Source organism: Thunnus thynnus, chromosome 2, assembly GCF_963924715.1.
Source record: "Thunnus thynnus chromosome 2, fThuThy2.1, whole genome shotgun sequence".
NCBI lineage: Eukaryota > Metazoa > Chordata > Actinopteri > Scombriformes > Scombridae > Thunnus > Thunnus thynnus.
In genome coordinates, this window is record NC_089518.1 from 15,816,327 (window position 1) to 15,841,440 (window position 25,114).

Sequence of the window (25,114 nt, forward strand, 5' to 3'; positions counted from 1 at the left end):
GTACACCATCTACTTCTTTTCACAGGTATTTCTATGTGTTGTGTGAAGGAAAGACACACAACCATCAATATTAACCTAGATTATCTGGGAAATGGGACTGAGTTGAGAGTTCTTTGCTGAGAGCTCTTCTTCCTCCCACACAGACACACAGCACTCAAGGTATAGTAATCAGTGCGATAAACAGAATATTTGGCAGTGTCTCAGTGTCTATTCATGCATTTCCACTGAATCTGATTTATCTTCTACTCTTCTACTTACAGTATAAGAAAAAAAAACTGTCCTGAATCTATCACTCTAATGATCTAAAATTATCTTGAATGTTTGGTGAAATGTTGGAATATTTGTTGATTTTTTTTGCCTTCCACAGAGGGTCATAAACAGGAAACCTTTTATACTGTTTCTATTGTTTAAAAAAAAGAATTTGAATTTTGTTCCTCATTAATTGTTATCTTTGGATTCTAAAATGAACTTGAATGTGCCACAGCTATAGATGATTGATATAGTGTGATTGTGAATGTATTCTATTGACTCTTCATTAACGTGTTAAATCAGTTGTACAGAGTAAATTAATACCTCTATCATCCCTTCCTCATCCAGGAAACTACAGTATATTCTTAACCATGTCAAGTTATTGTGGATGTGTCCATATCCAGTGTCTTCAGCCTGAACAGCAGCACTGCCTCCTCATGTGTGTCTTCTTCACCTTATTCCTCCTCCACATCCTCCACATTCACCACCAACTCCTATTGTAGTGCCTTACATTTCAGCCAGTTAACTTGCTATGTTACCATCACTTGTATTTGTTCTAAGGCCTTTGTTGCTCAATAAAGTCTGTTGGTCTCTCAGTCATCAGATGAGTCATTTGAGTTCACAAGAATTTGCATAAAACTGACATTTTGATATTTCTTAAAGAATATTGTATCTAATTCTAAATGCTCAGACACATTTGTCTTCTTTATATATTGCCATCTATACTAAAAGTGATCAAGAAGCTATTGTGATGGTATGTTTAAACATATAAGAACTCTTGTTCTCCACTTTAAAAAGGCCAGCCTTTATTCTTTGACATAAAGAAAGATTGCTAATTGTTAGCTTAGCTTTGAAACATGAACTACGAGCATTTAATTAAATTTCACTTGTAGCGACAAACCAAGCCAGTCTTCAAGCTTCAACACACTGGATGTTCATTCATCTAAAAGAAACCCTGAATGAACATTAAGTCTGATGTTACTGTAATATGCAGTCAATGTTGCAAAACTATATTCTGCACATTCAGTCTTTATCACTGCTGATCCTATGCTCATTGGCTCATGGTTGGTCCAAAAGAGGCATTGTGTCCATGAACACCATCACATAACGTCAACAATATATAGTTTGACTGGTACAAAGTTGCATTAGTCTGCTTCATTTCCTGGTTTTATTAGACATTATGTGTGTGTCTGCAAAATTTCAATGTAATAATACATCTTCTCAAGTTACCATTAAGGCTGCAGTTAAATTTGGAAAATGCTACAGAAATTCTGAAAAAAAAAAGACGTGAAATACCTTCAGGGGTGGGCAGTGTAGAGCACTGCTTAATTAATTTAGTCTTTTCAGTGTGACATAGTAGAGCAGAACATTTCTCATAATTTCAAACAGCACAAAGAGAACTAAATTTTATTGCTTTAAATAAAAAGACAGCAAACACACCAAAATACACAAATTATTTTACAGGCACTGCACTTTTAATTTCCAGAAAGAACCTGAAGCAACATATTCTATTAGATGATGAACAGTTTTCTCTAGAATAAAAGCTCTGCAGTGTATCTGGACTCCCAGTGTTAAAGATGACATCAATAAATGACTCATAAATGTGACAATCATGCTGGCAAAAAAATGAGTGTTTTGGGCAATTTGGCCCACATCAGACCCGATTGTTAATAAAATCATTTAAACTGTAGGCCTATAATAAATTGCTTAGTTTATTTGACACCAGTGGAGTTTTTTCTAATTGAAAACTCCACTGTGACTTAAAACCATATGTACAGGATTTAAAACTTTCTGACTTTGATGCCCCCCAGTGGTAGTATCTGTTGCCCTGTGGCAGACAGCACTGCAAACCGATGCACTGATTTATTTCACCTTAATATATCTCAAGCTGTGGCATGCACAGCAGAGAAATGGATTCAGCAGTGAGCACAGAGGTACCCCTTTTTGCCTTTATTTAATGGATGTATGTGTTCTAATGGAAGAATTAAATGCTTCATTTTTGCCCTAATTTAAAAAAAAGTATTGTCAGACCAGACACAGGTATAAATAATATCAATAATGATGGCATCATTCAATTTAAGTGCACTGGCAAGCCATGCTAATCAGCTAGCATGCACAATACCAAGGCATTGGAACTACTACAGCTGAATTGTCTGCAGCCATGTTTTGGAAATGTGTCCATGCGTTTATCTCCTCAATACTGAACTACTGCAATGCGCTATTCACAGGGATCCCTGACAGGAGCATCCAGAAGCTCCAGTACATTCAGAACAGCACTGCCAGGATCCTGAAGAGTGTGAAAACACAAACATATAACACCAATCCTGTTTTCATTGCACTGGCTCCCTGTCTCCTTCAGGACTGACTACAAAGTCCTGCTACTCACATACAAATCCATCAACTGACATGTGCCTCCCTACCTACAGGCACTGATCAGACCACAAACCTCCACCCGCACCCTCAGATCTGCCAGCAGCTTGCTCCTCTGCTCCATGGGGGATCGAGCCTTCTTCTCTGCTGCACCAGGCTTGTGAAACAGCCTTCCTAACCATCTGAGGGCAGCACAAACCCTAGGCTCTCTTAAAAAAAAGACCTAAAAACCTTTCTATCCAGGAAAGGCTTTTTCATCTTGACTCATATTATTATTTTCTTTATGTTGTGTGTTCTATGTTATTAATACTGTAGAACTTTTAATTTGTACCGTACTTTTCATTCATAGTAAACTCAATGTATTTATTATGTTTTCCAACTTTGACATAACTGAAAGCCTGCTGTAAAGCAGACATTGTGATACCAGACAACTTTGGACCCTTGACTGTTTATAGTATCTTTATGTGTCATCTGTTAAGATATTGTATGCCTATATATTTATGCTTCTTATGGCTGCAATATGATTTTTTGGCCACTTGGAGGCAGCGGAAGAAGCTAAAGGCACACTACAGACATGCCAGCTTAATGTTTCTGGCCACCTGATGGAAGTAAATCCAATCCTCTCTCTCTTTAGCTCTGTTGGTCTACACCAACTCCTGAGGGAAATATCTTAGTCTGTCTGCAGGTAGAATTGTGGGTCTGCAGAGAGGTGCCCCTCTCTCACCCTCACCCCTGCCCTCACAGAGTCTAGACACGCCAGTGACATGAGGGTTACCTCTATTTTTTTGCTTTGGACTCCCACGTTATAAATTATTCGTAACCCTTTAAAAACCAATAAAAGTAAAACCGAGTGATAAACACATTAACTTAGTACTTTTCCTTTCCTGGCTCAAGCTCCCACAGACCTTCACGCCTCCCTCTGCACAGCGCTCACAAGTCCGCTATGGCAACAGGGGAAAAAAGACACGAAAAAAAGGAAAAGATTTGACAACATGGCGCACTTTCCTTGAGAAAAGTTTCTCCTGAACGCCACACAGCTCTGTCTTTGTGGATTTTCCTCGCAGTTTGTCGACAATTGCACCGCAACGTGGACTTTTTCGGTTACATTTTGAACACCTCTTGATGCGTAAACAGTCGATTAAAGGTCAACAAGGAGTGTGATGGGATGAGAGCGATAACCCGTCGCACAAACCAAAGCAGTCAGACAGGATGGAGAAGCAAGCGACTCTGAAAGAAAAGGTAAATAGACTAAAAAAGAAAACAACTCATTTAGACGCTGTCATGTTGGCTGCCTTTTTTTTTGCAGTTGTTGGCACATTATTGCTCCATGAATAACACGTTTTACTTCGCGTCCTGGACAGGAAATACCAAATGACCATTCCTGCGAAAACCTCATAAAAGACGTCTATCGATTTTCCAGTCATGCATACTGTACTGTGCTACACAGTGGATGTGTGGGCTCTGCTGGCGCCGACAATAGCCAACATAAATGTGATTTAAAAGTCAATGGGAAATCATACAGATTGCAAATAGGCTGTAAACCCAAAACCACACGTATTTTGTCATTGCATGAACAGAAGAACTTGCCCTGCCAAGATCCTATAGTGGCAATAGGTTTATGTGTAGTGCCATAGCCAAATCCACATCATTTCCCAACCAAAAAAACTGGCAATGTATGTAGTCCAGACTATATTTGCCTTTGGAGAGTAATCTCTGTCTCTCTTTCTCCTTATGATAAAGTTGGTAGGGTATCCTCTGTATTTGTCTAGGCTCTCATGATCCCTCCACCCTTCCTGCCCAGTGCTGCCCACATACAGGACAGCAAGCAGCCCCCCCAATATGTTGCAGCAGATGAGACAAACACACAGAACTTCCTGTAAATCACGTTGATTAGTTCCTTTTCTGTGCACAGCCCTGCTAATCAGTGAAATCAGCGGGTGGAGTGTTTGTTTGAAGGGAAAAACCTGCATGCTTTCGGGCCCTGGAAGCACTAATCTATAATAGATGCTTCTCCAGGCATTTCTTTGTGAGCAAGCCTTTGAATGTCAGTGTGCGTGACAGTGCTGTCAGCTGTGGTGTGGACGTCACTCCTTCCCTCAGACTGTTTGTGTATTTCGGAGAGGTGAGTTGCCTCCCCGTTGAATTTACTGCAACAGATTCAGCAGTAAACGCTTGTTTAACCCTCCCCATGCACACATCCCTCTGTTTTAGCCTGCCTCTTTATGAGTTTGCAGCATATTTGATCTTTCAACAATCTACAGGAGTTGCATTGTCTTTTCTAGCTACAGTATAACACTTTGAAAGGTTTCAGAGTTAGGCCAAAGTGATGCAGGAGAGCGATTCTTCCGTGATAATGAGATTATTAATGATTATAACACAAGAGAAGAACAAGTAAATGTGGCAGACATGAAGGTCAAAGCTTGCAAGAAAGCAACTGATTGGTGCTGCATTGTAACTTAATGTTGAATCTACTTGATACCCAAAGCCCGCATGTCTGCTGTTTCTACTCCCCGGGCCTCTGGAAGTAATTACCAAGCCTGCCCTATCCCAGAATTCAGTCCGAGGAGGAGGTGTGGTGAGAAAGAGGTATAATGGAAGCTCGCCCAAAAAACATGCAACCAGAGATGAATTTCATGATTCAGTAACGCTCAGCAAACCGTCCCTGTTAACTGGATATGGCACTCATCGACTTAATCAATCAGACTTTATTGGTTGGATGCAGTTAAGACCTACAGTAAGTCAATATGATAATTGGTCTTGCGTTCAAATGGTTTGCCTGCCAGCGGCTTCAAAATTCTAACAAGTTGGATATGAATGGGAACAATAATGGATTAAATCCCAAATTAATGCAGCTGACCTTGCTTTAAGGTGTTATCTTGTTGTAGGAGGTGAAATATCAGTTTAATGAACGTGTCTCTTTAATGAAGACGTGCAGGTCTTTCAGAGGTCAAAACACTGAGCAACATCAGGATCACTTGGGTCGTCTTTTTTAAAATAGAAATCTTTATTTTAGACTAAAAGTTTGCAATTTTGCAAAACCGTATTTTAAATCTTATGTCATGACACAATATACTTCAAAAGATAAAGTGATTTAGTCTCACATCATTGTTTCTAATATTACAGAATTTCCAGGGGACTACATATGCTGTGTGTCATTTTGCTGATCTGTAACTTTGTAATTTTTTTATTTGAGCCAAGTTAAACTTGCTTAAGATATAAACTTTCATACAGTTACATAAGAAAATTGTGTAAAAAAAATAAGAAATTGTGTCCAAACTTTTGACTGGTACTGTATGGCTCATATCCTCCCTGTTTTTATAGCTCTTTTTCATAGCAGGCACTGACTTTGACTCATCATAACAGGAAAAACACAGGTGGAAAAAATAACATCGACAATGGCTCAGTGAAGTTCATTTGTGTCCAAGAAAGCCATACAACTAAGCCAGTATGCACAATACCTGGGACAGGCAAAACTAAATAGAATTCAGCCATTATTAATGTTATTAATTACACCTGTGCTTTTCCCGCTATGACATGTCAAAATTTCTGCCATGATAAATGTCTGTTCAGCTTAATTATAGGAACACCCTGTTTCACAGTCACACATTAATATTACTTTATACTTTAGCTGCATGCTCTAACAACTGTATATTCTGGTGCCATTGGCCAGTGAGTAGCTTCACTGGATCAGCTTAGTATAGAGTTCCTTGCTCAAGGGCATACCTGGTGGTGAACTTCAGTCAAACTGATTATAGCTCTTATACTCCTCTCTGTCCATTTCTCCAGTTTTCAATCTTCAGTATCCGGACAGCGGGCAGACCTATCCGGTGTGTTCCTGGAGATGACGGGGGCAGGTATGGGCTCAGCAAAGCCGAGTTCATGGAGAAAGTGCAGCAGAGTAATGAGGCGTGTCAGCGGGGTGACTTTCAGGCAGCTGTTCATTTATACAGTGATGCCTTGCAAGCTGACCCACAGAACTGCATCCTGTATAGTAACCGTTCAGCAGCCCTCCTCAAACTGGGACATTACCAGGCAGCTCTGGAGGATGCTGAGAAAGCTTGTGAGCTTAATCCCAAATGGCCCAAGGTAAGTGTGTCTCAACAGCTTAAACTGTTGATACATTAGAATTGTAGATCTTATTTTGCAACGGTGGAAAAACATGAGGAAGAAGGAAGAGTCTTGAGTTTTTCATGCTGTGTATAATGTGAAATAGAAATTATTGACTTTTCTCAAATGTCATTGCAAAGAATTGTAAATCTCCAACATAAATCCAATTTGGGGGCTCTGATGTCCATATCATTGCCAATTTGAACTTTGATTATTAGAACTTAGCTGTATTGATTGAAATACAGACATGCTGTATATAAAAATAGTAAAACAAAGGTCACCATTGAATATGTAGGAGGCTTTTTGTAAAAATGTTGCTGACAAAAGTGGGATTTTGGCAATATATTAAATAAATCTTAGTACTAATTATTTCATAATTGAAGGTACTTTTTCTCACAAGCAGTAGATCATTAGTCTGCAGTTGTAATGTCTAAGTATTAGTAATCTAAGTATTCCAAATTCCTCTCACATTTTCTCTCCTCAGTGGCTTTCTTGTGGCTGCTGATCAATGCAAAGTTTTCTGAGGTCTTGTCTTTGATCTTGTCCAGGCCACGTGGACTAACCTGTGATAGATTTCACATTACTCAGCCTCAGAGATCACTGGGAGACCAATTCCTCTCAGTGATAGAAATGCATTGATTTCATGATTTAGCATGGGGAGATACTTTTTTCTTTCGAGAGAGAGATTGATGATAATGTGGTAGAGTGGTATTGATGAAAATTTGTCGCTACCAATGATGCATCAGAGGCCACCTCTTCTTTGATCTGAGGTCATGCATCTTCAGATACTAAGGTAGGTTTCTTCTTCTGTGACAAAATGTGTCATTACAGCAAGAACTGAGATTGTCACTTTATATTATGTATAAAGCAATGTTTGTGTGCCTGCTGCATCGTCCTATGATCAAAGATATATTAAGATGGATTTTTCAAAAGTAAATTACGAATTATGATGCCATGAATGAATGATGAAGACCTGTCACAAGTGCAGTCATTGCTGCAACTAATGTTTGCTACAGTTCCTTATTTCTGTCTTGGTATGAATATAAATGGAGGTGTAGGTGGTATTTTGGATGTATTTCAGTCTGTATGCTTTTGCTCGTGTCATTTGATATTACCAGTTCTATAACAATAGTCTCCCCTCCATGTTGTCACTTCTCTGTCTGGAACATCTGTGCTTTAACATTGAGGGTTAGGGTACATCTTGTTCATTTGTGAGAGATTTCACTGAGGCCAGTGAGGCCAAACTATAATTGAAAATCACTGCCAAAATCATTTTGCTTTCACTTCTTTTTATGCTATCCAAGTACAATGAACTCTTTGTGGTCTGACTGGGGGATGGTTGGCTTAATCTAGGCAGTGTAGCTGTGTTTATTCTTGGATCCTTGACTTCCTGACGGGCAGACCCAGGTGGTGAGGTTAGGCGGACACACCTCTTCTACCCTCACCCTTAACACCGGAGCACCTCAGGGCTGCGTTTTGAGTCCCCTGCTGTACACACATGACTGTGTAACCACTCTCGACTCCAACACCATCATCAAGTTTCCTGACGACACAGCTGTGGTGTGCCTGATCACAGATAACAATGAAAAGGTCTACCTGAAGCTGACCTGACCTGCTGGTGTCAACAACCTATTCCTGAACGTCAGCATGACTAAGGAGCTGATAGTGGACTTTGGGAAGAAGCAGGGGAGGAAATACACCCCCCTTAACATCAATGAGTCCTCAGTGGAGAGAGTGGACAGCTTCAAGTACCTTAGTGTCAACATCGCCAAGGGCCTGACCTTGGCGCTGCATACTGACTCAGTGGTGAGAAAGGCAAGGCAGAGACTGTTTTACCTCAGATGCTTGAGGAAATTCTGGGTATCCCCTGAAATACTGAGGAATTTCCTGACAGGGAACATCACTGCCTGGTACAGAAACAGCACGGAACAGGACCACAAGGTCCTGGAAGGAGCGGTTCGTTCAGCATACATAAAATTCAACATACAATAGGCGGTGCTGTACCCTGCCTAAAGGATATTTACACCAGGTGCTGTACGAAGGCTAGGAGAATCATTAAGGATCCCAACCACCAGGATAACAGCCTTTTCTCTCTGCTGTGACTGGGAAGAAGGTACCGGTTACATCAGGCCAGCACTGAGAGGCTCAGGAAGAACTTGTACCCTCAGGCCACTAGGTTCTTAAATGAGGTCACTGCCTAAGACCCCCCTTGCTCCCCTCCAATCATACACATATATTTACTACTATTCCTATTCTATTTTAACTCTTTTTAATACACAAATTGAAAGAACTGCGTTGATTATATTTCACTGTGATTGAATCTCATATGATAATGTGACAAATACACTTGATCAATCGCTTGATTGATTGATTTAATGCCTGACAGCTTTGACTCTCGTACTGAAGTTTGTGTTAGCGGGCTCGATGTATAGCCCGACCCTTGTGTTTTTACTTTTGTAACATGAGGCAGAGGGATTAATATGTCTGCAGTGTCACTGACAATTAAAACGGAGGGCTTATGTTTTAAATTAGTTTTCTTGAACCACCACTAGGGGTCAGTCTTGTCAAATAGGAAGGCTGCTGTGGTTTCAAGGAAAGCTAAATGTTCATCATGACTGACTTTTATGTCAGATCCAGAAATGTACTTAAACATCTATCAGCACAGCCACCTTTTATGGGAACTGGCTCTCCTACGTGATTAATGTCCAGGTGAAGGTCAAGGTCACAACAATCCATCCTCCAATTTTCTTCTATGATATGTCAGAAAAATTACATTAAGCTTCAAATAAACTCTGATCTTGCAATCAGGATTAATCCTTTTCTATCAGTGTGCTACAGTATACAGTAGTATGCATTATACGAACAGTGTTATGTATTACAGGTCCCGTATTCAGTTAGTGCTCCTTCAAAGAATTGATTAGTAATGGTGGTCGTGACACTTATAGCGGTGGCCTCTGGGAAAGAGAGGTTTGGTGTTACACAGTCCATCTGCTATGGCTGGATGTTGGATGGGGGAACTGGGATTAAATCATAGGAGTGTGCTGGCATTTAGATCCTGTGTGAGTACATAATATCATCAATCATACCTCCCTTTGACCGCACTTCTGGATTGGCTCGTCAAACAGTGACAGGCATGGTTTTGCTGCCCCAAGCACCAGTGAGCAGCCCACCCTACTGAAGCCCACAGCCAGCCTGTGAAGGAACCCCCTGTCTAATCTGTCAGCTTTCCTTGCTGTAAGTGCCAGAAAACACATTCTGAAAGAAGAAAGAAAATGTGTGGTTTAATGACCCAAGACAGCTTTGGGCCCTTTGTACCTCACCCTCTTACTGAATATAAAAAGCTTAAATGAGAACAAAATAGGGTGTCATTTCATAGACAATGAGCACACACTTGTGTGTGTCTGTTCATATTTTGTCTCAAAATGTCTTTGTGGGAAAGCAACTGAGAGAAAATGTGTGGTGTATAATCAAGTTTCTTTGCCTATGCTTGATTAATTTTAATTGTAATTGGAATAATACTATATCAAACTCTCTGTATCAAACTTTAGCTAACACGTTTTGATGGACATATGTTTTAGCTTTTATTTTCAGAGAGTATTTTGTTATTCTGTGTTCACCCATCACACCCGCAAGTGCTTTTTAGGCGTATACAAGTGACTGAGAGGACAATACATTTTCTAGATGTATTCCCTGCCTATTCTGCTCCTCCATCTGGTCCCTCCCTCTCAACACTGCTGTTCCAGTGACATGTTAAACAAACCTCTCTGCTATCAGTCCCATTCTCCAGCTTGAGAGCTGACAGGAGAGTTCCCAGGGAACCAAAATACGACTGGCACTGCAGTGCCAGGGGAAACATCTCTATCATTTGCATATCTTCTGATTATAGGTTATGATGGTGCCTATCAAGGGTATTCTGTCTCTTCAAGTGTTTATTGCCAAAGTTGCTGCTGACACCCACTCATAATGATGGTGAAAACCCATCAAACCTCGTTTCCCAGATGAGGCAGTAACATCTTTTTTTTTCCAGTGCATGCCATCGCTTGCATTCATTTTTCTTTTTCATCAATATAAAAATGTCCGTTTCCATCCCTGCGGAGGGGCCTTTGGTTTAAATGAGACAATGAGTGTTTGCATTGGAAAAGGTCATGGTATGTGGAGTGCTGAAAGGGGACTTTAATTACAGCAGCAGCATATCCAGTAATTGTGTAAGGAATGGATGCTGATTCCCCAATGTGACATAAAGCTTCTTTCTCCTGCAGTGCTGGGTGATGACACTGGCTTTTGCTGTTACTGTCCAATGCATGGAATAGGAAGAAAAGGATCATGTGTGATTTGAAGACCTCATCTCTTGCCACTTGTAGCGGTGGTCTGCTTTTCATGTGGATGAAAACCACCGGGGTGTAATGCTCCCCTGTTGGTATGACAGTCCGTTAAACCAGCTCTCATCTGATCTCTGTGTGTGTAAAGAATAAAGAACCTGGCTTTTGATCTCATGTGGAGAGCGGTTATAGCCCTTGTACCTTTCTTCTTGCTTTCATTTGCACCATCTGAAATATTTATCTCATAATATCTCAGTGACCTGTTCTATTTTGATACCTCGCAGTGAAGCTGCAGTAAGTGGGCTAAAATATGTGGGTGTTTTGATTTATAGAACAAAGACCATGAAGTAGATGGCCTATTTGTTTTAATGTAGTATGATAGCACTGTGAGTTATACAGTAATTTGTGTGTTTTCAGTGTAGAGTTTGTCCTCTTTTACATTGTTAACTTTGAAATTGTGAAATATATGGCAGCCATCCTACTGAGTAGGATGGCTGCCATAGTTTGAGTAATCAAACTAAGATATTTTTCATTTTCTGTCTTCCATTTTTTGTCCTGTGCAGTTGTAGATTTCCCCCGACAGTAATTCATTCTTAAAAAAAGACAACCACCAAACGGCTATTTTGAGCTTCCTCACCAGCTATTTTAACAAATTCAACTAGAAAGATAAGATATATAGTAGATTATACTACATGATAATTCTCTTACATGTACTATGTTGGGACCATGTTATGTATCAATGTATATTCATAATTTAACTTGATACATATTTATGATTAGCCTGATTTGGTTTGGAAGAACTGAATGCAACCTGCATACCTGCCCGTAGTTATGAATAGTTATAAAATATGAATGCCTCTAGTTAGTCATGAGAATACTGTCATAGACTGCAGAGACTCATTATAATATTGTGCAGAGAAAGTTGTTCACCACCTACAGGATCATTCTCAAATCAGATGCAGTGCTTCTTGCCTTTACTGTGCTTCAAATCACAGGGTTACAGTGAAAAATGGGACACAGAAGCTTGTATGCAACTATACTTCACAAGTTGCCGCTTGACAGACCAGCCATATTTCATGATTGTAATCGTCAGATGTAATTACTCATGACTTGAAGTTTTCAGAAGATCCTAGACATTTAAATTTGAGTGGTGAGCCTGATGTAGAGCAGGTTTCATACACATGGAAGGCCAGAAAAATGTGTGAATTGCAAAACACAAATTACCTCCCTGAAATTATAGAGTAAGATTGAGCTGGATGGAGGAAAAGTGTTCAATCCTTTGACTGAATACTAGATCCTAGTAGATCAATACAGTCCTTTTATTAGATTCTCCCCATGTGGGTATTGATGCAGCTGATTAAAGCAACTTTAATTTGATTTAAATTGTCTTAAAAACACCACAGTACCAGAAGGTTGGTTCATGCCTTCAATTTTAGTTATCTGTAATCTCAATGTTCATGATCGTAGACATAGAGTTATTATGACAATACGCATCCCCTGCTGGCCCTCTTCAGAAGATGTGGGTTTTGGGTTAAAATAAGGTCTTCCCGCCAGTTTCCCCTCTCCCCCTGCTCCATGTGCTGTTTTCCACCGTAGCTTGAGTGCTCACCATGGAGAGAGTAGAGTCATGAACCACTAATAAGAGGGTTCCGTTTTGCTTCTACCCAGCCGAGGCTTGAACTAATGAACAAATCAAATGAATGGCATGTAATTATAGGCCAGAGAGAGCGGTACGGACAGAGGGTTGGCGCTAGCGGGCACAAACCTGAAATTATTTGTCTGGAAAATCTGTGAAATGAGCGGGAGCAGTTAAATTCTGTCTTTTTCCTTTAGAAGGCCTTGTGGCTAGGCAGCACTGCACATATGCACGAGCTATGATGGAGGGAAAGTGACCACACACACACACACAAAAGTCTGCTGTTTTGATTTCAACTGCACTTCCTTGGCAGCTGTGTCACTCTTTACGCAAATGAGATGTAACTAATCCGGTGCCTCAGTTGTCTGTTTGGTAAGCAGTGCTGCTCTTTTCTTAGACGGTATCCACAACAGAGTTTTGCCTCATCGTAGAGACGTCATTCTAATGAAAAACTTGTCTTTCTTTCTACCCTATTTGATTAGTATTTTGTATTGTATGTGATAGTAGTATGCAACATACATTCATCTGAGCTACTTCATTGTTATGAACCTGATATATGCAATTTGCATCAGAAATCACATCCCTTTTTTCAATGTGATACCACACTCCAAATTGAAAACATGCTGTTAGAATCAGCTCATATTTTTCTACTATGCCTTCCTTCAACAGTATGTCTGTTGAATTTTAGCTGGTAATACAGCTTAGACACAACACATAGATTATATCAGTAACATGAATTGCAACTCTATTTTCAGTCTACTAACTCAATATACTGTTGATGTGTTCAGTGTTTTTTCCTTTTTTTTCTTACAATTGGGAATGGCTGATTCCAAATCCCACTTACCCAGGTCGCTGTGATGGTGGCCAAGTGGTTTTCCTCTCTGCCACCCAGGCGCCCCACCAAATTGTAGCGTTTAGTAAAATTTAATCTGCTTTCAAGAAACACCAGACGCACGCACATAAAAAGGAGATGAAAATTGGCCCATCTTTTCTGTTTTACACTAACCATAAGATGTGTACGGTGTATTTTCGATGCTTTGCTGAATCTTACAAAGTGCACAAAGAATAGGTTTTCAATGTTGGATGATGTAATGCGGTTTGATGTGTGTGTGTGTGGGATGACCTCCCTCTCACCCCACAGCTGTCTGTCTCTAGACTGTCCTGGGGGCATGCATGAGTCAGAGCTGGGAGCTGATGTCACCCTGATAATAATCCATCAACACCCTATCAACACCTACTGGTCACCTCACACAGATAGATCATTTCAGACTATCCTCCCCCAAAACATATTGGATCCAACATCAGTGTGTGTGTGGGCTTGTTATTGTCTTGGCTAATTTAGTCAGTGTTGAACTTTCAGAGTGTTAGTTTTGTATAAATCTTTTCCTTTTGTTATGCCATTTTGCAGATAAGCAATTCAGAAAATTAAATGCTGAGGTCTCTTTGTCCCAAAAGAAATAAGGCGTGTCAAAGCCTGGGTAAGCACCTCAAACAAGAATCTTTCAATCATGTTAAAGAATGTCTGCGACTTCAGAAAGCTTTTTCCCTCTGGATACATCAATTGATTACCACCTTAATAGCTTTTTGCTTGCTATTACATGGCAACAAATGTCAAAAGACCCAGAGAAAGCAAGCTCATTGCCATGCTCGTGGCATAACAGCCTGCCGCTGATAGTGGATCAGCTTTACAAGCCTGAGGAAATGAGGAAAACAATTGCACCTTGCTCCTAGCACATAACCTCCTGGGTTATACAGATGATCTTTTTTATGCCTCCGTGCCGGCGACAGACGTGGTCGGAGGCATTATGTTTTCGGGTTGTTCGTCCATCCGTCCGTCCATCCTATTCAGTTATGAACGCGGTATCTCAGGAACGCCTGGAGAAAATTTCTTCATATTTGGCACAAACGTCCACTTGGACTCAAGGATGAACTGATTGGATTTTGGTGGTCAAAGGTCACGGTCACTGTAACCTCACAAAACATGTTTTTGGCCATAACTCAAGAATTCATACACTAGTTATGACAAGTTTCACACAAATGTCTAACAGGATAAAATGATGAAGTGATGACATTTTATATCCAAAAGGTCAGCTTCACTGTGACATCATAATGTTCTGCAAAAATACTTTCCAGGCCATTATTTAACACCATAACTCAGGAACAGAAGGGGAGGTTGTGACAATATCTCATATTTGGCGTCTTTGCAGCAACATCAATATCTGAAGCATCGTCTACTGTCATGGCTACAACAGTGTGCTATCATTTTTTTTGGCCAAGCATGTGAACACATACAAGGAAAATACACTTAATACTTTTTATTAAATTCCTTCAAAGTCTTCACTACAAATATTATGAGTCTGGACAGACATGGATGTAAACTGCAACTCGACTGGCTGGCAGAGGCATACAACCGCAAGGCGGTATTTTTAGTTTTTCTTCCAGAGGTTCATCTCACTGTCAGCCTCATAGTGTGCTGGCCCCTCCCACCTGGGAGCTTGGCAAAATTCGAGCCGAGACCTGGATGTCTCCAGAATTAGCACAGCCTGACTCTCCTGCAGGGAGGAAGCGCTCCCTTTGGGGAAATGGTGTAGAGCGGAGAGCAACCTGCAAGAAGCCCATTAGTATACACTGCATAAGCACGGCAAGATGAATAGCAGAGCTGAGAGGTTTTTCCACCCTGATCTGCTTCCTGATCCTGTCATTCTCACCTCTGAACTTTAGGTGATTAGCACACACTCATTTTTCTTTTGTGCCAGAGCCAGGAGCTGTGTCAGAATATTACAATGCAGATTAGATGTATAATATTATAGATGTATTGTTATACATATCTTTCACCTCTTTAAGGAGGTGCAAGGTTTGGTCTGTGGTCACGCCTAATGGAAATTGTTCCTCTCCTAGTATGTGGTGTGTTTCATGCAGCACCTATTCATGATGTAACCTCCTTCCCTGAATGAGTCATATGTCCTGGTTCCTCACAGAGAAATAAATTGGTAAGGGTAAGGGTGCCACTAATTTTGTTTCCAGGCTGTTTCTGTGGCTGACCAGCATCTTTGGAAAGAAGAATAGCAGTAGTTTGAGAAAATCAGCACAGAGTACTTAAAATACATGAAAAAGGGGCCAAGGGTTGAGTCTTGGTGTGTGGCACACATTTTTCTGAGTTACTTCTCTGTTTATCTCCTTTTCTCAACATTTACTTTTTGTTGTCATCACAGTTTAACAGTTTGCGAGTCCTCATTTGAATCTGAACACAGCCACAACATAAGAAATGTCATTCTGTTGTTCTTCATAAACTTGTCACCTCATTGTATTGTAGATGACTTAATTACCTAAAATATATACTGTTCAAGTGACCTGAATTAAGGCTGTAGTGAATCTCCACCCAAAATATAACTTAATATAATAATTAATGTAATAATATATTAATATAACTCAAATCTTCACCCTCTGTTGGCTTGAAATATTTTACAGCTGTGGTCTGCATGTTGTACAGCAGTTAAAATCTCTATACAAACTTTTCAGATCACTTCTGCAGATAATCCAATTCTCTTCTGTCCATCCATTCTCAGCATGTTCCAAACAGTCATACTTTTACCAAAAAATGGTTAAATAGACAGATATTAAGTAGCACTGTGGTCCTCGTTAAAGACTTGAATCTCTTAATGTAAGTAGCATATTTATGTCCTTAAAAATACATTTACAAAACTTTTTTGTCCACATGTAAACTGCTTGAACTCTTCCTTTTTTATTGGTGCATCACTACCTTTTACATGGCATTAAACCTACCGATTGTTGACATGCATTGCCAGTTACAGTCACCAGAGACATATACTATGTTACCCCTATGCTAATGATGCTCATGTTGTGTGCATGGTGGTGAAATATGATATACAATATGGGGAAAAATTCCACAAGGTACTGTATCTTTAAGTGCAATAAGGGTGATAAGAACATCTTTTCTCATTATTACAAATCAGAACATTACTTTGCAAATCACAGTATATGCACCAATGTAAAATGTCAGTGCACATTAATAGGATGCATTTATTCAATAATATGTCACTTAAAATCTGTCGTTGTTTCATTCAGAAGCAATCAATTGATGTATCAGCAAAAAAACAAAGTCCTAATTGTCAATGTTGCTCATGTGGAACCAGAACATGAAATGTAATCAAGCTTTGGTTTAAGTATGACCTAATTTTGTCTGTTAAGTGAGTGCAGCATAGTCACAATTTTTCTGTAATTACTGACTTAACAGGCATGTCGTATATGATTAATGATAGATGATTCCTAATAAATAATGGATGTTTGGAAGGAAGTCTGGAACAAAGAATGCAATATGCACAATATTATGTTAGCTTGCTTCTGTGATACTCAGATTTTGTCCTGAGACGGTAAGTAGGACCATTTAATATTCAAATCCTACCTAGTGAAAGATGAATCTTCTTTTTCTGACTAAATGTCTTGGTGTGTAATGGCCTCCAGCCTAATTCATTCTTCTAAAGTGCTCCTTCTAGATCTCGGGGCTCGTTTTTAGGCAGCTAAATTACTCACTTGTGTCAGGTTATTACAATTAGCTGTTTGAGTGCCTATACTGTCGTGTCTTACCTAGATACTTCCCTCTAATTCTTTCTCTCCATAATGGGTTTTACAGGGAAATGCACCCGCAACAACAACAGCAGCAGCAGCAAAATGGAAATGCCTGGGGAGATATATTAGCTGAAAAACCGTGGAATGCAGGTGGTGTATTTATGTGTGCAAAGCTGACAAATGCCTTCTGTGGTTATGGATACAATCTCTGTATTTGACCAGAGGCTGAGCCGTTCCAGTCAGGCGTTAAAAATCACATACACATGTTCTCAAACAGAACTCGAGTATGTTGCTGTTTTAATGAGCTGAACAATCAAATAGACACTCTGCACCCTGAAAAATTTAAACCTCCGTTCAGTGGAACACTGAGACATCTTTAGCCCTGATAATAGCTACCTCACCTTGTTGCTGTGATTCAACAAGAAACCTGTAGAGACCTTTGTTGCATCAGTTTGTGTTGAAGTTGACTTTGCAGACAGTGGTGCTTTGTGCTCCTTTTTGTGGACATTTTATCCATGTTCATCTCAAAGCTGCTTAATAGGCATAATATATGCAAAAATCTGGCCACCCTTTGACAAATAACATATATTGGTGATTTTTTAATTGAAAAATGTAAACACAGTCTCTATAGGATATGGAAAAAACACAATATTTTCAGCAAACAATAATGCGTAGTTACTTTTTATGTCATAAATTGAACGAAGATAAAAATAAATAAATAAATAAAAACATCATTGTGGCATTTGCAAAAGTTTGGGCACCCTACATAGTCAGTACTTAGTAAAACCCCCTCTGGCAGATATCACAGCTTGCGAACGCCAGCTAAACGTCTTTCATTTCTTGTATTTGGGATTTTCTCCCATTCTTCCTTGGAAAAGGCTTCTAGTTCTGCAATATTCTTGGTTAGTCTTGCATGCACAGCTCTTTTATGATCTACCCACAGATTTTCAATTATATTTAAGTCAGGGGACTGTGAAGGCCATTCCAAAACCTTCAGCTTGCGTCTCTTGAGGTAGTCCATGGTGGATTTCGAGGTATGTTTAGGATCATTATCCTGTTGTAGAAACCATCCTCTTTTCAGTTTCAGCTTTTTTTACAGACGGTGTGATGTTTGCTTCCAGAATTTACTGGTATTTAGTGGTATTCATTCTTCCCTCCACCCGTGCAATGTTTCCTGTGCCTCTGGCTGCAACACAACCCCAAAGAATGATAGATCCACCATGAAATGCGGCTCCTTTTTTACTCCAAACATACCTCTGCTGATTGTGGCCAAAGAGTTCTATTTTAACTTCATCAGTCCACAGCACTTGTTTCAAAAACGCATTGGGCTTCTGTAGATGTTCCGTTGCATACTGCTGACGTTGGATTTTATGATGAGGACGCAGATAAGGTTTTCTTCTTCTGACTCTTCCACGAAGGTCTTGTTTGTAGCATTGCTGCACATGGAACAGTGCACCACCACTCCTGAGTCTGCTAAATCTTCCTGCAGGTTTTTTGTAGTCAAATGGGGGTTTTGATTTGCCTTCCTGACCAGCATACGAGCAGTTCTCTCTGAGTGTTTTCTTGGTCTTCCAGATCTTATCTTGACCTCCACAGTTGCCTTAAACTGCCATCTCTTAGTACATTTCACACTGTGGAAACTGCAAGCTGACAATGCTTTGCTATCTTCTTGTAGCCTTCCCCTGCATTGCAGGCATCAGTAACTTTCATTTTCAGAGTCTTACATAGCTGCTTAGAGGAACCCATTGTTGCTGAGTGTTCGCACAAGGTTTGAAGAGTCAGAATATTTGTAAAGCTTTGAAACCAGCATCAGCTGACATTTCCTTATGACAATTGTTGACATGCCTCAGGCCTAGCGGGCTGATTAATGTCTGAGACCTTGTAAAAAGAATCTGAGACTAAAGAACTCGTATGCATTAATGTTTGCAGAAAATGTTGTGTTTTTCCATATCCTAGACAGGCTGTGTTTACATATTTTCAATTTAAAAAATCACCAAAATCTGTTATTTGTCAATGGGTGGCCATACTTTTGCATACAATTGTATAGGGGACTGTTGTGGCTGGGTCATTAACATCTTTTCACCTAAATGTTCATCAAACCTTTCCTGGATGATTCTTGCACCTTGACAAGGGCATTACTTCTCTGAACAGGTGTGTTTGATGAACCCATCGACCTGTGTAGTTTACACTCTTATTCTACCATCATGATGATATAGTTGGAAGAAGCATTAATAAGACTGGGCAACCTTACTGAGGGTTCTTGGCCCACATGAAATGCCCTCTGCAGTTTACCACAAAGAGGTATCCCGCCTGGTCATCTGGTGGTATACCCTGTACAGGAGTGCAATGGATATCATTTTGGGAATATTCCACCATTGTGGTCGTGTTTACTCTCTATTACTTGTGGCCCGAATCATCTGACGTCTCCAACATTCACCAGCCTCCTCCCACATAGCAAACGTTTTGAAGCGTCTTGTATTCTGGTCTTTTCATTATACAAATTCAAGATTGCTGCCTTTTGAAAATTCTCACATTTTACAATTTTGGCAGCTCTCAAACCCGCTTTTCTCGAACCCATAATCAAGCCTTTTTCAAAGTCTAAGTTTAAGCCCATTTTTGTTAACCCATTGACATGCAAAGCAAGGGTGGAATTGGAGTTTCTGCTGTATGCACCTGTTTATGTAGCGATACATATGCAAATGTGAAATATAGTATGTCTAGAGTGGGGCCAGGGGTAACTTGACTGTCTTCATTTGCATAACACCAAGTCATTTCCCGACAATAGGAGAAAAACTGTGCATTAACCCCTTAATATACACTTTGCCCCTTTTTGCCCCATGAGTAGCTTTACAGTCTCTTCTTATTCCAAACTTTCTAACAGTGTCATATTTATCATAGACACTGACATGTTTTTGTGGTTGCATCATTCCATCAAATGGAAATATTTTAGATGTTTTGTGTACCACTGTACCCAAATGTCCCTGAAATGTAGCCCAACTAATTTGGTATCTTTGGAAACTGTCGGTTTTCAACATTATTGTTTGCCTGCACAGCATGAATTTCTGTTGACTCACTCACCAATACGTCAGTAACATTTTTGACCAATAGACGTAATGTACTCCCTTTAACCATAATTCATTGTTATGGGAACAAATGTACCTGGGCTCCATCTTTGCCTCTTTCATATGCCTCAACTACCCCTTTGCACCATGACTTTCACAAAATATGTAGTACTCACTGACAATATCACAAAGACTTGGCTTAAAGAGTTGTTTTACCCAAATTACAAAAAAACCCAAACTTAATTGATCCTTTACTCCTGATATCTTCAGCAAATCCAGATACTAGGTTGGCAAGGTGTTCGTTTTCTATGCAAATGACATGAAGAAGGCGGCACAAATAATGCAAATGAGCTCACATTTATCTACAGTATTGGATTGTTAAACTAATACTGAGATACAACAGTTCCTTAACCATAATGACTCTGTCCAAGCCTCAAGCTAACGATTGGACAGTCGCCCTGGGCAACCAGACTTTTACTGCTGCCAGCCACTTCGTTTGGTCTGATTGCTGCTGTCGTTAAACATCCTCTTTATTCTTGTTGTTCAGTGTAGAATATGCCAACAACCTCTAATCATCAATAATAAGCTGTTTTCATGGACAAAATTTTGCATTGTCACAGCAGGAAAAGCAGGGGTGTAAATAATAAAATTAATTTAGCTGCATCAGTTTTTCACGCTGCCTCACTGTGGCACTGTAATGATTTGCTGGGACACTTGAATGGAATGGAGCCGTCGTTAATGTCATTAGTAAAACTTGTGCTTTTCCTCCAATGACAAGTCAAAATCTTGAAAAAAAAGGCCTATCCATATGGTGAGCTAGAAAATGGGAGGCAGACAGTGCCACATCAGGTGAACAGTATATGTAGCAAAATTGAATGCAGAAAAAATACAGCTGAAAGTCAAACATTTTAACGTTCACTATGTTCCCCAAATACAAAGAACCCTGCTCATCCTCCTCGTTTACAGATCAAAAACAGCTCTACAGGAGATAATTATACTTCCCATTATTGTTAACTCTAATAATAATTACCTTGCAAATGAATAATCTTAAATTAGTATTCTAAAGTTTGTCTATCAGTTTATATTACTTTGTTGAATTAGGGAGGCTGAGTCACTTGAAATTGGTTTTATTTATACCTGTGAAAAAAATGTATAATTTTGACTTAGCAATGTAGTCAATAGTGATTCTGTTAATGCTAATTCTCCTGTCTACTTCAATACATGTAGATACCATAAGTTATTCATGGCTGAAAGAAATGAAAGGTTAAGCATTACTAGCAGGGGAATAAACATTGAATTGTCTGCACACATCTAATTGTTACAATTCCCCATACGGCCATTGGAGCAGGTGGTGAGTCAACATTCAACAGCGCAATGACAATCAGCAAATGTCATGTTACACTGATGCTATTTTACTTACAAAACCAGGTTGTGTCATTACTGCAATAATTGAAACAATTGATCCAGAGGAGGGGGAGGAGGATAATGATGCTGATGTGAACATCAGTTATGTCCACCCCTATCCAGACAGGTGGCATCCTGCAGGCGCAGCAGAGCTGTCCATATGTATGCATGGTGTGTTCCAAACACATTTCTCAATCTGTAAATGCTACCATTTAAATCCTCAGACGTTAGAGTTCCTGCCTTCTTCTCTTCCACTCTCATTCAGTTGCATGATGAAGCCTATATTCTGTTCGGGTTATGAGAAGTAAAGCATGCTAGGTGTTAGCTGCGCTGAGACTGTCATTCAAATCACAATTATTCTTACTAAGTTGTCTGTAACAACAAATGTGAGTTGTGTTGTTGTTTTATGATTTATAATAGTTTCAGACTTTCAAAGCTTGTTAGTTCTCTACAACTTTATTTATAGGACTGCTGAAATAAATGTGTCAAATTAAGCTCGGAGAATTGTTCCATCCATAATTGCGGTCTGGTGAGACCCAGAGTTTCTGTTTATTATTGATTAATGCTACCTAATTAGCGCTTGGCACCTAACTATGTTGGTTAAATGATGTAAGTTTGTGAAAGACAATCTGAAAGCTGTAAAAAGAATATTATTAAAGAAACATGATTTGCTTGTTCAAGACTTTGTAGCTGAACAAGACCTCCACAGTTGTAATTGGAGCAGACATCACTTGTGCTTGTAGTTGCTTACATTATAGACACAGATGCCTTGACCAATCACATTTGGGATACGGTGGTGTGTAGAAGCCTAGTCAAGGTTTTAACAGGGACTATGCACTGGCTGTGCCCTTGTAAAACAGCTCACAGACAATAGTTAGAGGCACTAAAATCTTTACCCAGCAAAACAAACCACCTACCAGGTTATTAGGAGGATACCAGTGCAAAGCAGGTATTTTTAGAGCAGAGGTGAAGCAGTCCAATCAATCACTTGAACTGTGCCTGTGCAGCAGTGCGAATTTTCCCCACTGCTCATCCTATCAAATCTTTCCAGAAAACATTGTTTTGCAACATTATTCCTCACTTGTTATTTGACACAAAAACCTCAGGTGACATGAAAACAAGAAACATTTTTACACATGTGATGTTTTCTTCTGTATTTGCATTTTCTGCTGTGTAACGCTCTTCTCAATGTGTTGAATGTGTTTATTCTGGTTTGGTAAGATGTATTGCAGAGGCTCTTTGGGGTTGAGTAAGCCACATGAAATTCTCTCCTCTGTTGTGTCAAAGAACACGTGTGAAATGACCCACATGAAAAATGAGGCCACAACCTTCATAGTGCCCAGAGCCCTGGGAAACTCATATCTAACAATGAGCTGAAAACAGGATACTGGTTGGGAAGTTTGTCAACAAAGCTCGGAAATGACCTCTCTCATTTGTCAGGGTCACAGCCGTAGCCACGATAATCAAAACACTGTTTTTGCTTCTTACTTGTTTGGCCCAAATTGACGTAAACATTGACTATCATGGCTCGTGTATCAGCACATGACATCACACAGGAATATTTTTAGTGATGATTTTCATATCATGAATTGAGCCCGCAACTCATGACACATAGTTACAGTGTCTTCAGTGAACATAACGTATAGTGCTGTAAGACGTTTTATCTGCATATTCATAGGAGATATTGTGAAGACTCATCTTGCTGTACACTGATCCATTTTTGAAGCTGACATGTTTTAATTACAAAGTTTATATCCAGTGAGCACGCTGGAATGTAGAACTATTTATCCCATATTATCATAGTTTATGTCTCAGGCTTTCCAAAATTTGTTTACAGATACACAAACACTGAGTATCATAATGAAATATAAATGTATTGAGGATCAGAATGTTTCTAATTACTTCCACAGTTTTCATTGACTCATAAATAGAATAAATTACGAATTTACCCTAGGCATTGGCATGGTTATTTATGATACAGTCTCCTTTCGATTTCATCTATGTACTTCATGTAATTGCATATTTGCATCCGCAGCACCACCGCAGCTCTCTCTTCCCCGAGCAACACTTATGGCACAACACATTCATTCATGCCACATGGGATTTTACCGTTATGAAGTCTGTGGTTATACAACATTACATTACTGGGGTGTGTTTTTGGAGACACTCAGTTTTCATTTCAGGCAAAATAGGGCAACAAATGTATTGTATATGTACTTTATCGTTCTCTATGCTGCTATTGTGCATTTTATGTGATTTTATTTTTCTGCATTTATGTTTGTGCTAGTGCACACCTTGCTGTTAGCTGTCTGGCTACTGAAATAAGAAACATTTTAATTCCTTTGTAAGTCCTTGGCATAGTTGATATTATACCAAAGCATAATTAGAGAAGTTACTTATGAGGCTGTGCAGAACACTCAGGGGAATTAAAATCTCTTTTGTCTGACACATTCGATTAATAAATAAGCATGTTTGGCAAATTGGGCACGGTGGTGGACGAGCTGGTAGGTCTGCAGAGGTCAATGCAACCTCACTGCTGGATTGTATTGTATTTTTACATCCTTAGTGAAATGTCGAAGGTTTCCAGTTGTGTGGTCTAAATCTTGCAGAAAGCCTTAGAGCAATGCAAAGCTTAATCACTTCTGATAATTCACTAGAGGTTATGTACAAAGAGTCTCTCCTTTCATTTCACTGCTGTGTACTCCACAAAGAACTCCGGAGCTGACGGAAAGTGTTCATATCGGAGAAGAAACTGCCTTAACTCTTCTCTGATCCACACACTAATGAACTGTCTCCTTCACTTGTTGATGAGACCCTACCTGACGTGTAATTACAAGTAGAAGTATGTTCAGATTTTCTTTGTTTTGTTTCAGTGTCTCACATTCTTTTGCCACATTTAGTTAGATACTGTTTTATGACAGAGTGACTCAGACTTGTTTATTAGGCTAAAGCTGTTTTGTGATATTCTGATAGAAAACTGATGTGGATATAATTGAATCCAACGGCTTTGCTGAAGCTAAAAATGGCTAGTTTGCTGCCAATACTGGCAATAACAGGGATAACGCTCTGGTCGCATTGCTTTGACTCTGATCTTTGTCGATCTATTCCCTCGATGAATCGTAAGTCATTGTTTGATTGCTCTGCCGTTTCTTCATCTTTATATCTGCTGCTCTTGTATTATGGTCAATACCCTGAACCTTTTGGTTTCATTTCACAGAGATGGTTCCATTATGACAAGCGAAATGTAATCCACATGTGTGTGTGTACGTGTGCATGTGTGTCTGTATCTGTGTGGGAATGTTGAGCAAAACCTATGCAGACATTGAGGACACAAACTGAGCTTCAAGTGGAATACAATAAACGCGCAACTGTATTTATGT

At 39.6% G+C, this 25,114-nt stretch overlaps 1 protein-coding gene across 2 annotated transcripts in view; it reads left to right on the forward strand.

Annotated features, from left to right (window-relative positions):
• Positions 1-3,291: 3,291 nt before the first annotated feature.
• The window catches only part of LOC137194276 (tetratricopeptide repeat protein 28-like), a 168,406-nt gene continuing 146,583 nt past the window's right edge, over positions 3,292-25,114 (forward strand). The window contains exons 1-2 of one of the 2 annotated variants that reach the window (XM_067606025.1): positions 3,292-3,858; positions 6,406-6,705. In XM_067606025.1, the coding sequence (XP_067462126.1) occupies positions 3,829-3,858; positions 6,406-6,705 (330 nt within the window). In that variant the 5' untranslated portion in view covers positions 3,292-3,828. The remainder of the gene's footprint in view (positions 3,859-6,405; positions 6,706-25,114) is intronic. The other variant, XM_067606030.1, reaches the window with a different exon arrangement.